Source organism: Bos indicus, chromosome 16 (assembly GCF_029378745.1).
Source record: "Bos indicus isolate NIAB-ARS_2022 breed Sahiwal x Tharparkar chromosome 16, NIAB-ARS_B.indTharparkar_mat_pri_1.0, whole genome shotgun sequence".
Taxonomy (NCBI): domain Eukaryota; kingdom Metazoa; phylum Chordata; class Mammalia; order Artiodactyla; family Bovidae; genus Bos; species Bos indicus.
The window spans coordinates 67724414-67736943 of NC_091775.1; the positions used below are offsets into that span (position 1 = coordinate 67724414).

At 37.7% G+C, this 12530-nt stretch overlaps 1 protein-coding gene across 3 annotated transcripts in view; it reads left to right on the forward strand.

Moving 5' to 3' along the window:
• Positions 1-12530, forward strand: part of HMCN1 (hemicentin 1) — a 538929-nt gene that overhangs the window by 210152 nt on the left and 316247 nt on the right. For all 3 annotated transcript variants that reach the window (XM_019976773.2, XM_070768574.1, XM_070768576.1), the window contains exons 7-10: positions 2582-2702; positions 3771-4034; positions 5535-5679; positions 9810-9931. In XM_019976773.2, coding sequence (XP_019832332.2) covers positions 2582-2702; positions 3771-4034; positions 5535-5679; positions 9810-9931 — 652 coding nt within the window. The remainder of the gene's footprint in view (positions 1-2581; positions 2703-3770; positions 4035-5534; positions 5680-9809; positions 9932-12530) is intronic.

A 12530-nucleotide genomic window follows, 5' to 3' on the forward strand; every position in this document is an offset into this window, starting at 1 on the left:
GGGTATATTTCAGCCTTTACCCCCAAACCAGCATAATTCAGTTCATTGAAATGATCATGAGAAGTGCATGTTGTACCTGTGGAGGTCAGTTTCTGGATCCTCACTGAATTCACATCCCAGCTCTGCTGCTGCTGCTGCTGCTAAGTCGCATTAGTCGTGTCCGACTCTGTGCGACCCCATAGACGGCAGCCGACCAGGATCCCCCGTCCCTGGGATTCTCCAGGCAAGAACACTGGAGTGGGTTGCCATTTCCTTCTCCAGTGCATGAAAGTGAAAAGTGAAAGTGAAGTCGCTCAGTCATGTCCGACTCTGAGCGACCCCATGGACTTCAGCCTACCAGGCTCCTCTGTCCATGGGATTTTCCAGGCTAGAGTACTGGAGTGGGTTGCCATTGCCTTCTCTGATTATTTACCAGCAGGATACCATATTTTCAAACACTTGGGTAATTTCTAATTTTTCTCAGATATTAAGCATCACTTAAAAAACCTTTTTATTTCGTATTGAAGTATAGCTGACCAACAATGCTGTGATAGTTTCAGGTGGATAGCAAAGGGACTCCGCCATGCACAATACATGTATCCTTTCTCCCCAAACTTCCCTCCCATCCAGGCTGCCACATCACATTGAGCAGAGTTCGCTGTAAGCACCACTTTGGAAACGGACTTATTATCAGTTGGTTTGTGCACATAACACTTGGTAGATGGTTAGTACTCGATAGCAGTCATTAGGCAAAGTGTGTATCACATTTGCCCTTGATAACCTCTCGGTAGCTGTTTTATCAAAGGGGACTTTCTGAGCAACAAGGCAACTAACAGCATAGATGATGTCAGTGAAAAACATCTAAAACAACTCATAATATGACTGTTTTTTTTCTCCTTAACAAGAAACTAGCAGACAATAGTATTTTCAGTAAAGCTCTCATTATTAAGGCAGTTGAACGTAGACTTCTCAAGGCTTTATACAGCCATGTAGGAGGTCCTCGATTTTAAATTGGATTATGATATATAGTTTCCTTTTATATCTGTTAATTCATAACACATTTTCCTTTAGAAATAATGGAATAAGTGTACTGAGACTTCTGCACTTAAATATACAGTATTTTTTAAGCCCTGTTAAAATGAGCCATGGTAATTAGGAACATCATGTATGCTAAGAATACAACACATTTTTTGAGAAGATGTAATTTTTTTTCCTTTCCTTCACCTTCATTTTCCTTTGCTTTGAGTTTCTGCAGGGTTTGCTCAGTTAGGAATGTGATTGGTAGTAACAGGGACATACATATCTCCTCATCTTTTCTGTACTCATTGCCACATGCGTCACAGGGATTTAGGGAAAACTGTGGTTTGCAGAGCCTTGTAGCCATATATAGCCACATATTACCATATATTACATGCATAGTCCTAGACGCCACTGACCAGTACATTTTGGCTGGAGCTTGGAGTCTGTATTTTTACAAACAATCCAGGTGATTTTGTGTAGGTATAGACATAGTCGGTCCTCTAATCATAATTAGAGAGATACTGAGATAGAGGCTCACTCTGACTGACCTTGCCCTTGGGAGAAAATCTAGCACAGTGGAAAAGAGCCCAGAGTCTGACCTTTGGGTTAAAACCTGACTTCTGCAATGTTAGGAAAGTTGGGAACCCTTGTGAACTTGGGCAAGGAATGTAATGCTTTGGTGCCTCAGTCTGTTTATCTGTGCCATGGGGCTAATGATGGTATCTACCTTACACAGTTGTAATGAAAAACAAATAAGCCAATGTATACACAAAGTCTGGATGCAAAGAAAGTGCCCAATAAATGTTAATGTTTTATCCTGTGGCCCTAATCCAAATTATTTATTATTTATGCACATAGAGGTGACCTCAGCTCTCAGCTATTCAATATCTTGTTCATCTCCTTCAGGAGGTTTTAACTGAACTACAACCTAGTCCGTGCTCCTTTAGTATACGGATTTCTTTTCTCTCTACCTTTTCTGTAATTCTATCACTGCATTTACTGTATTGCACTGGAGATTTCTCTTCCTCCATCTGAGTTCCTCACTGTCCATAAGCTCTTAGAGGGTGACGACCTTATTTTTTCACTCATACTTGTATCTCGCTAACTGGACACTGCTGAGCTGAAGATGCTGGTCAGCTAAAAGCTAGTTGATAATTGACTCTTGTGCTTGTCCTGGCTGTATCTTCCCCGAGCAAAGAGAAAGGAAATATTTTCCATAATAGAACCTGGATGATGTTTAGGGGAGAAGGTTTAGTCATTCATTTATTTCATGAATATTCATTTTTTGAACATCCACCATGTGAATCAAGTCCATTCACTATGACTGTGCCCCTCTATCTTTTACCACTGAGCGTGCAATATAATACTCAATTGTATAGGCTTTCGGCTCCTGGATATGTATTACAAAACTTGCATTGAAGTTATGGAATCACAGTTAAGTTCAAAACACCCAGATAAAGGCCACAGTGAGTGGACACCAAGTCTAATGGAACGCTCTGCAGTTTCTTTTACTGGTTAGTGTTTAGTGTGGCCAGCACCCTGGATTAACTGCTGATGGAATTTGTCATTAAACATTTTTCAGACATCTAGCACTGGAAGGCACTCTGTTCGCATCACTGGCCTCAGTACTATTGATTTTCGAGCTGGTTTTTCCCGAAAGCCCACCCTGGACTTCAAAAAAACAGTCAGCAGACCGGTGCAAGGTTTGTATGTGTGTATTGGCTCAATTGGCGTAGTAGATATTGAACTGCAAAGTACTTCTCAGACTGTGGTTTTGTAATTTTGTAGTTCTTCAATAAAATTGGGAAACATGGCATCTTTATTTGAAATATGATTACTCCTGTCATAGTCATTGCTTCTTGAAGTATGGCCCAAAGACCAGTGATATTGAACTCACTTGGGGAGCTTATCAAATATTAAGGTTCCTGGGGCCTACCTTAGATCTCCTGAATGAAAATTATAGACAGTAGGTCCCAGTTTTGTTTAGTCACTAAGGTACATCCAACTGTTTTGCAACTCCATGAATGGTAGCCTGTCAGTCTCCTCTATCCATAAGATTTCCCAGGCAAGAATACCGGAGTGGGTTGCCCTTTCCTTCTCCAGGTCCCAGGAATGTACACTTTAACAAGCACCTCATTGATTCCTATACTTACTAAACTTTGAAAACTGCTGACCTAGGTCTTGGGGCTTTTTCTTACTAGCATCTTACTTGCCTGTTGTCAAGGTGAAAATATAGAGTGTGTGTGTGTATAGTTAAAACATTGAAGATATCACATAGCATTATATGTTCCAAGGTGAAATTATTATTGATTTGAAAGGTGCTTTTTCATCTTATTTTTATTCATGCAAGAAGATTTATAGTTCTGTAGCTAAAAAGAAGGCTTAGTCTTACTGTGACTTTAAATTTCTTTTTTTCTGATTGTTCTTTTATTTTTATTGCTTCAGTTACTAGGAGGATACAAAATAACAAACCTTTAAAAATATTCATATAATACAAATATATTATACAATATTCATAATTCTAATTTTCTACATATAAACGTGATTAGAAAACTTAAAAGTCATTATCTATGGTTTCCTGTATTTCTCTGGTCATAAATAAACTTTTTTTATTTGTGTAGAAAAGATTCCACATCTGGGCCACAGTTTTTGGCACAGCCTGTAGTACTCATATATATGATCCTGGTTACCTGCTGTTATAATACAAAACTTACTTGATAGATAACCTTGGGTACATATTACTTATAAATGATAAATTCTTTCTCTTGTAGGAATACCTACCTATGTGCTGCTGAATACTTCTGGAATTTCCATCCCAGCTAAAGTAGATCGTCTTGAACTTCTGAGTATCTCAGGCAGTTCTCTTAAGACTATTCCTGTTAAATATTATCCTGATAGAAAACCCTATGGCATATGGAATATTTCGGATTTTATACCACCAAATGAAGCTTTCTTTCTCAAAGTAACAGGCTATGATAAGGATGGTTTTCTCTTCCAGAGAGTGTCAAGTGTTTCTTTCTCTAGTATTGTGCCAGGTAAGATGTCATTTAGTCCACTAGAGTATTGATCGTTTAAGGGGTTTATGTGGTCCTATAGGTAAAAAATGGAGTCTAAAGTAAAAAATAATATCCTCACATTATTACTGAGTCACTGTGTGGAAAAGCATTTACACATAGGTAACAACTTTTCTTAACCATAAAAAAAAAATTCAAAATTTCATGTTAAATCTCACCGATTTGTAGATCTGAGAATCTTAGTAGATTCAAAATCTATAGATCTTAGAATCTTACTTCAGTCAGTGTAAGAACTTGAACTGGGAAATTCTGATGGTCTTCAGTTCAATTCAGTCGATCAATCATGTCCGACTTTTTGAGACCCATGAACCGCAGCACGCCAGGCTTCCCTGTGCATCACCAACTCCCGGAGTTTACTCAGACTCATGTCCATCAAGTTGGTGATGCCATCCAACCACCTCATCCTCTGTCATCCCCTTCTCTCCTGCCTTCTATCTTTCCCAGCATCAGGGTCTTTTCAAATGAGTCAGTTCTTCGCATCAGGTGGCCAAAGTATTGGAGCTTCAGCTTCAGCATCAGTCCTTCCAATGAATATTCAGGACTGATTTCCTTTAGGATTGACCGGTTTGATCTCCTTGCAGTCCAAGGGACTCTCAAGAGTCTTCTCCAACACCACAGTTCAAAAGCATCAATTCTTTGGCGCTCAGCTTTCTTTATAGTCCAACTCCCATATCTATACATGACTACTGGAAAAACCATAGCTTTGACTAGGTGGACCTTTGTTGGTAATGGACTCCAGCACGCCAGGCTTCCCCGTCCATCACCAACTCCCAGAGCTTGCTCAAACTCATGTCCATCAAGTCAGTGATGCCATCCAACCATCTATATTCAACAGATATAGAAAGATTGATTCTAATATTGTTCTACTGGATGGAGCAGTAACAATTTATCATTTATATAGAAGGTTATCATTTGGGAAAGTCAGGAACAACTCTATTGTTTAATGCTGAAAATAAGATCATAGTAGAACCAACCTCAGTATTTCCTCAGAGAAAATATACAGCGTTAGTTGCTTTAGCCCCTGAATTGAATGCTTAAAAAAACTATTGGATTCTTAAGAAATCAATTTTTTCATTCTTTTTCTGGAAATAGTTACTCTATGAATTCAATTCTAAGCTATGTGGGTTCTTACATACCTTTACATTTTCAGAATTAAACTCTCTTCTACCATTGATGATGCTTTATAACTTATTTGGTAATTTTGTTTCTATCTTGCTGGTAAAAAAAAAAATATTATGCCTTAAAATCAGTGGAGTCATAGATTCAATGAGTACTTTCTGGAGATAATCCAGAAATTAATAAACTTGGAACAAAGAAAGATAATTAAAGTGATTTTTAGTGATTTAGATTAATTGGAATGCAGAGAATTTACTGAATAGTTTAAGCATGAAGTTTTGAATGGATTAACAGGAAGTACCAAATATCATTGTGACCTTCTTGCCCATGTTCTTTTTTCCCCAGATGCTCCGAAAGTTACAATGCCTAAGAAAACCCCTGGCTACTACCTGCAGCCGGGCCAGATTCCCTGCGCTGTTGACAGTCTTCTGCCTTTTACCTTGAGTTTTGTCAGAAATGGAGCTACACTTGGAGTCGACCAGTATTTAAAGTGTGTAAATGCTTCTGTTAATAATATTTTATACCATGAAACATCCGAAATACAGATAGATATTTATGTTAGTGTACATATTCATTATCCAGTGTTATTTGCTTCATAGTCTTGGGGTGTAGCACTGAGCAAACGGACACGAATCTGTACCTTTGTGGAGCTTATATTGTGAAGAAGGAAGACAGAAATAGATGATAAGTATTCTATGGTAATATAATAAATGCTGGAATACGTTTAAGAGTTGATTGCAGGTTTTATAGAATCTGAATTTTATAGTTTGAGGGCCCCTTAATAAGACAAAGAATATAAAATTATGAATACAAAGTTTGGTACTGAACTTTGCAAGAGCCCTTGCAAATGAAAGACCCTGAAGTTTAAACTTCAGTGGCTTGAGGGGTAAGTATGTCTCTGAATCTGATTTAAAGTATAATGATAAGTGAATCTGATGTGTTACAATAAAAAGTAGAGCAGATTATTTCAGGCACATAATTACTGGTTAGTGGACGGCATGTGATTTTGGCTAAGTTGCAATTTTAAAATTCATAGTAGAGACATTTGAATAAGGACCTGAACATGGTGAACGAGATGGTCCTGCAGACATCCAGGGAGGAGTGTCCACATACCAGGAACAATCAGTGCAAGTGCACTAAAGGCATGTGGGGAGGAAAGACAGGAAGCAGCCTGTGGAGCTGGAGCCCAGGGAGCCAGGGGCAGGAGGGTGAAATGCCTGCTGGGATGCTGTCAGGAGACAGACTGGGGTTCCATCGTTGGGTGGGTAAGATCCCCTTGAGGAGGGCACATGGCAACCTATTCCAGTATTCTTGCCTGGAGAATCACATAGACAGAGTAGCCTGAAGGGTCACAAAGGGTCAGACACTGCTGAAACGACTTATCACACACATACACTGCAGCCAACAATCAATGGGAGTGGGCTAGAGGACACCAACTTGCCTTGAGAAGACTGGTGAATTTTCTAGATAAATTTAAGTCATCTAATGATAAACATTAAATAGGCCTTGAAAACTAGATGATGATTTCTGGAAAACTTTTTTGTTGTTGTTAATTTACTATAAAACAATCTACATTTAAGGAGAAAAACTCTTAAGTATTATTTTATAAGACTTTCACACCAGTAACTCAATATTCACATAAATAGCTTCTGTAATATGTTAAGTTTTGACAAATCTTAGCTTATACAATCTCCTCATGGGGTCATTTAAAGCAAAAGCTGTGGCAAGAATGTTTATCATAACTTGAATTTTCCATTAGGTAAAGATTGGACTTATTATTTCCTGCTACTTTCTTAACATACGTCTTGATGATTTCCTTAGCTGCATAGTTAATAACCAGCAACATTAGCTGACCAAGATATAAAATGACAAAGTTACATACATAACTGATGAAATCAAACAATTCTGCTTTGGATTTAAATAGTAACATTTCTGAAAGATACTTGGGATTCTTTATAAACATTAATTTATTAATTTCACCCAATTCCTCTGAGGTAAACCACAAGGATTCTTTCTTGCATTTTTCCAACTCTGTGGCCCAGAGCTGTGACATGCCTTGCTGACATTTGTTAAGTTCTTTAGATGTAAGAGTCTAGAGACAAAATTGGGCATGGGTGATGATGGATTTGATACTCTAATCCCAGTTCACTTGCACATCTCTGCCCTAGATTTCCTAACAACTCCAGATGCATGACTGGATCTTTGTCATGTGAGTCACGATGATTTCTAGGGGATGTGGGAGAGAATTCGTTTCCATTAGCAGCAAGACTCATTTCTAACTGATGTGTTCCTTCTCCTATTCCAAAGGCTGTCCCTTCAAAACTTTTTGTTGTGGTCATACAATCTTAGTGAACTTCCCTGGTGGCTTTTATGGTAAAGAATCTGCCTGTAATGCAGGAGAACTGGGTTCGACCCCTGGGTTGGGAAGATTCCCCTGGAGAAGGAATGGCCACCCACTCTAGTATTCTTGCGTGAAGAATTCCATGGACAGAGGATAATGCCTACTGATAAGGCTACATGAAAAGGAGAATTGTTTTCATGTAATAATTTCATAAATGAGATAGGAATAAATATAATACTAAAGAATATTCTGTAAGCAACCCATACACTGGTTACGTGCCTTTGAATAAATTACTTGTCCTTCTCCCTACTTTGTTTTTAAAGAAAGGGCCCTAAGACTAGAAAAGTTGCTGCTTTCTATTCTAAAATTTCCATGTGTCTTACACTTGGCTCTGAAGTAAGCACTGCAGAAGGCACAAAAAATGTGTGTAATTCAAACTCCTATCTTTCTGGAACTTACCCGTACCTTCTAGATAATGGCATCTGTAAACTTGGGCTTAGTATACTGCTTTAAAGCATTCAAGATGCATCTTAGGTGATCAGCGCAGCAAAGAGTAAGTCATACTTCATTTTCTTCTCAATGTGGCAGTAAGGACCACTGACACCCAACACAGAGACACATGCGAAAGGAAACAGTATTAACTGAAGTACATAGTGTCGGTTACTAAAATATATGGAATGGTCACCTTGCTTACTGTCTCACTTTCCTGATGGCAGGAACCTGTGTTTTGACTTTCTTTTAAATATAGGTTAGTGGTAAATGTACATTAAGAGCTCAATGAATTCTTTACAGTGAGAGTACCATTCATTTGAATTGGGAGGGCTCTGGAGTTATTACTGTGAGGACTATATCTTGTACATTTTCAGCTTCAGTGGAAAGTATTTTGACTCTGCAGTGGGTCATTTTATCCATATCTTGAATGTTTAAAATATGTTGTAAATATCTATGGATGATTATAAGAAAAAATATGAAAGTATTTATGACAATCATATTTTAGAACAATATAATGCTTATTTTATAGGTTATCAGAATCTTTTAAATAAGAATTAAATGGCTACTACTAAGACATTTCCAGAAGATGAGTAACAAATTGAAGTGTTAGAGGACATGTGTGCTAAGTTGCTTCAGTCGTGTCCGACTCTTTGTAACCCCATGTTACAAAGCCCACTTTACTGTAGCTCACCAGACTCCTCTGTCCATGGGATTCTCCAGGCAAGAATACTGCAATGGGTTGCCAGGTCCTTTTCCAGGAGATCTTCCCAACCCAGGGCTTAAACCTGGGTCTCCCACATTGCAGGCAGATTCTTTGCCGTCTGAGCTACCAGGGAAGCCCTGCTAGAGAGCAGAGTATATATATTTATTAAATTAGTGAATATATAATATAAGGAAAAAGATTTGTTTTACCTAATGACAACTTTGATTATAAAACTGATCTTTTTCTTTTTTTTTTTTTTACTCATTGTATACATGTATTGAACCAGATATGGTATATAGTCTTATGTGGAGCTTATACATAAGAAAGTTAAAGAGAATTTATCTTTTTGAGAACCAAAAATTCCGTTTTCTACCTTCATACTTGTTAATTACCTGGTTCAGTTGCTTTGGCTAAATCCCACTGAAAATGACCAAAAACTTGAAAAGAGAGGGGAAGGAGAGAAGATTTAAGGAGTGCTTTTCTGCCAATTTAAAAAAATGTTATTTATTTAATTATATTGACCTAGTCAGAGAATATTTTCCTAAAGAAAGTTTTTGTAGTCTCCATAACTTGACAGGCACAGACTGTATTTCTAAACAGTAAAGGTAGAGGCCTGATCAAAAAATAATATTCAAAAGAAAGTAGACTTATTAATGTGAAAAAAGTGAAAATTAAAAGTAAAATTATTGGCAGTTTTTTTGAAATGACTTTTGAGAAAAATCAAAGATGTCTCCATGATATTTTCTCAGTAAAAAAGGTTCATTCTTCTATCCACCGCCTCTTTAAAGTTATTCTCACATTTGGAAATGATTTCTCTTGTTAGAACCTAGGAAGATCAATAGAAAAAAACAAAACCAAAGTTACTGTCTTTGCTTTTTGCTCAGATTAGAGAAGCTTCACTTTCTGTTTAAAATATAAGAGGTGTATAGTTTTAAGCTACAAAGAAATCTGCAGTTTAATCAATTTACTTTCTTTAAACTGTTTTCTTTGTTCATTTGAATGAATAAAACGAATAGCGGAATCAGTGCTTCAGCCTGGTCTTGTTTTTGTAGTAACTAAGCATGGTTCTGTTTTCTTACCCCAGAGAATCTGCCAGCGTGACCTGGGATATTGAAGAGGTCACTCTGGCTGACGAAGGCGCCTATGAGTGCGTTGCTGTCAGTACTGCAGGGATTGGACGAGCACAGACGTTCTTCGACGTGTCAGGTAATTATCCCTAACTCCTCGGCAGTTGCCTCAGTATCAACGCAGGTATGGAAATGGGATGTTTGTTAACCAGGCTTCGCTGTGTGTTAACTTGTGTGACCCGTCTTGGACCAGTTACCTAAGAACTCAGTGCCTTGGTTTCCCCACTGTAAAATGATGATAATAGCAGTAATAGTCTCTTTTTTCATGGAGAAATTATGAGGATTAAGTGAGAGAGTATATGTTAAGCACAGGATAGAATCAGGCACATAGAAACAACTAACAGACATGAGTTTTTAAAATTATTGTTGTTGTTATTATTATTGTAGGGGTTTAATATCTTGAAATCCCCATATGGCATTCTCCTTTGAGAAAAAAGGGAGAGATCCATTTTAGAATAGCAAGGTTCAACTTTCCCTTTCTCTTCCCATGTTTATAGTATGCAAAGTGCTTTTGTGAATGGATTCTGACATCTGAGTTGAAGACAGTAAGTGTCACATTCAAAAACACAGGACCTCAGTGATTACAATATTGGTATTGAGAGTGACAGAAGTCATGCTAATTAATTCACATTTAAATAGTAAGTTTCCTATAAATAGACAAGGCTCTCATTATATTATCATTTTTTTCCTCCAATCTCCCAGAATTCTTTAGAAACCAAAACAACTACCATATATTATCAGTGATCAAGATTAAGCTACCTACTCAACATATATCTAGAATTTATTAGAAATTTTGACTCAGTCATTTTCTGCCTGCCTCATAGCCTAGGGTTGATGTATGTTTAATGGTAACCCTATTCCAACCTAAACGTGCCTGTGGAGCTTTCTTATAACAATGTCTCAACTGGCAGTTTGTGCATCTGAAAAGTCAGAGGTGCATTTTCTTGGTAAAATTTAAGACAAAAGAAGCTTTGTAACTGTAGGACTATTTAGAAGCCCAGAGTTTACATTTATTATCAGTAAGTTCAAGCTGAACTTTTAAACTGAGGCATGCAAGCCTGTTCTTCTTGCAGTAAATTATTTGTATTCTCTTATTCTTAGAAAAATAAAGTTTGTCTTCTGAAACGATTTAGCAAGTTGACATACATCATAAACTATTCATTTTTTCGTCTCCAGTAATTACGAAAAGCATGGAATCATGTCAACATTCCTCAGCTTCTGGGAAAACAAACACTTGAGCACTTGAGTTTTTTCCCAGCAATATTAATTAAGAGAAGGACAACAGGGAAAAGAGATTTCAGTGAGTGGACTCAGGCGTCTCGCATAAATAACTGGGAAGTGCCAGAAACGACTTGTGAACTGACTTCTAAGAATTTGGCCCTATGGTATCAGTAACTTCTGAATATACACACTGCCCATGCCCTTGCAGCGTTAATCTGTGCCAGCCCATCCATGGTATCACTGGGAAGTTGTACTATGCCAAAGCCAGTTTTCAGGAATTGTGTCCCATTGCTTAATCATCAAAGAGGAGGCAGAAGTATGAATGATATGGCAATGCCTATAAACATAGAAGTAGCAAGGAAGTACCCCTTTGGACTTGAAAGAGTGGACATTTCTTTCTGAACTTTTATTTTCTTTTAACCTACCAGCCTTAAACTTCCATCCAGGGCCTGGCTCAGTCATCCTACTGTTGCTACTGACTAGCACACGAGAATCAGTTGTTTATTCATAGGATAATTAGATGTTATATTTTGACAGGAGTGTTGGGAAACACAGCATGATGGGATGGTGATGTTTTACTGGTGTCACTGTGGACATTATTTTATAAAGTCACACAGCACCTGAGAAATGTTTCAAGGAAAATTAAAGTTCTGCCAATATGTTACTTGAATATCTTCAGCATTTTCTTCTAGCCAACAATTTTTAGGATTTTTGGTTCATTGGACATATTGATATTGATAATTTTAAGTGCAAAATGGGTGTAAAAAGAATTATACTTCTTGTTTATTGCATATAAACATATAGAAACTAATGAACAGAACTGCAGAAGCAGGAAAAACTCTCTACACGTGGCATTTGGTACTTTAGTACTAGTACAAAGTTATATTAATTTTCTCTACTGAATTTATTTATTAGCATAATGTCCCTCCCCCAACACACACACACACACACACACACACACACACACACAGAGTACCAAAATTTTGGCCTTATGTAAAATTGATTACAGAATACTTGTCAGGCAATCTTAAATTGTAATTACAGGATACTCTTTTAGAACAGGGTAAGACATGGAAATAATATTGTACCACCTCATCACTTTGTAGCTAAAGAAAGTGAAACCCAGAGCAGGCAGGTGCCCCATTTCTGACGACGTGGGTTGGTGGTGAGAAGTAGATTCCTGGCCTCCTGACTTTCAGTCTAGTGAGCCTCACTTAATGTCACAAGGCCCATACTTATTCTTTCTCGGCTTTGAGATTCCATCTCTGGTTCCCTAATCTTAGCCTCAGCCATTCTTTCACTTAGGAATGACTACCCCTCACCCTCTCGGGACCAGGCTGTTTCCAGTAATTTGTTATCTTAGACTCTTCTGTAAACTGCTGTCATGCTCCTCCATCATCTCTCCCATCACCACCCATTTATTGACGTATGCATAAATATTTCAGTGTGCATGATGT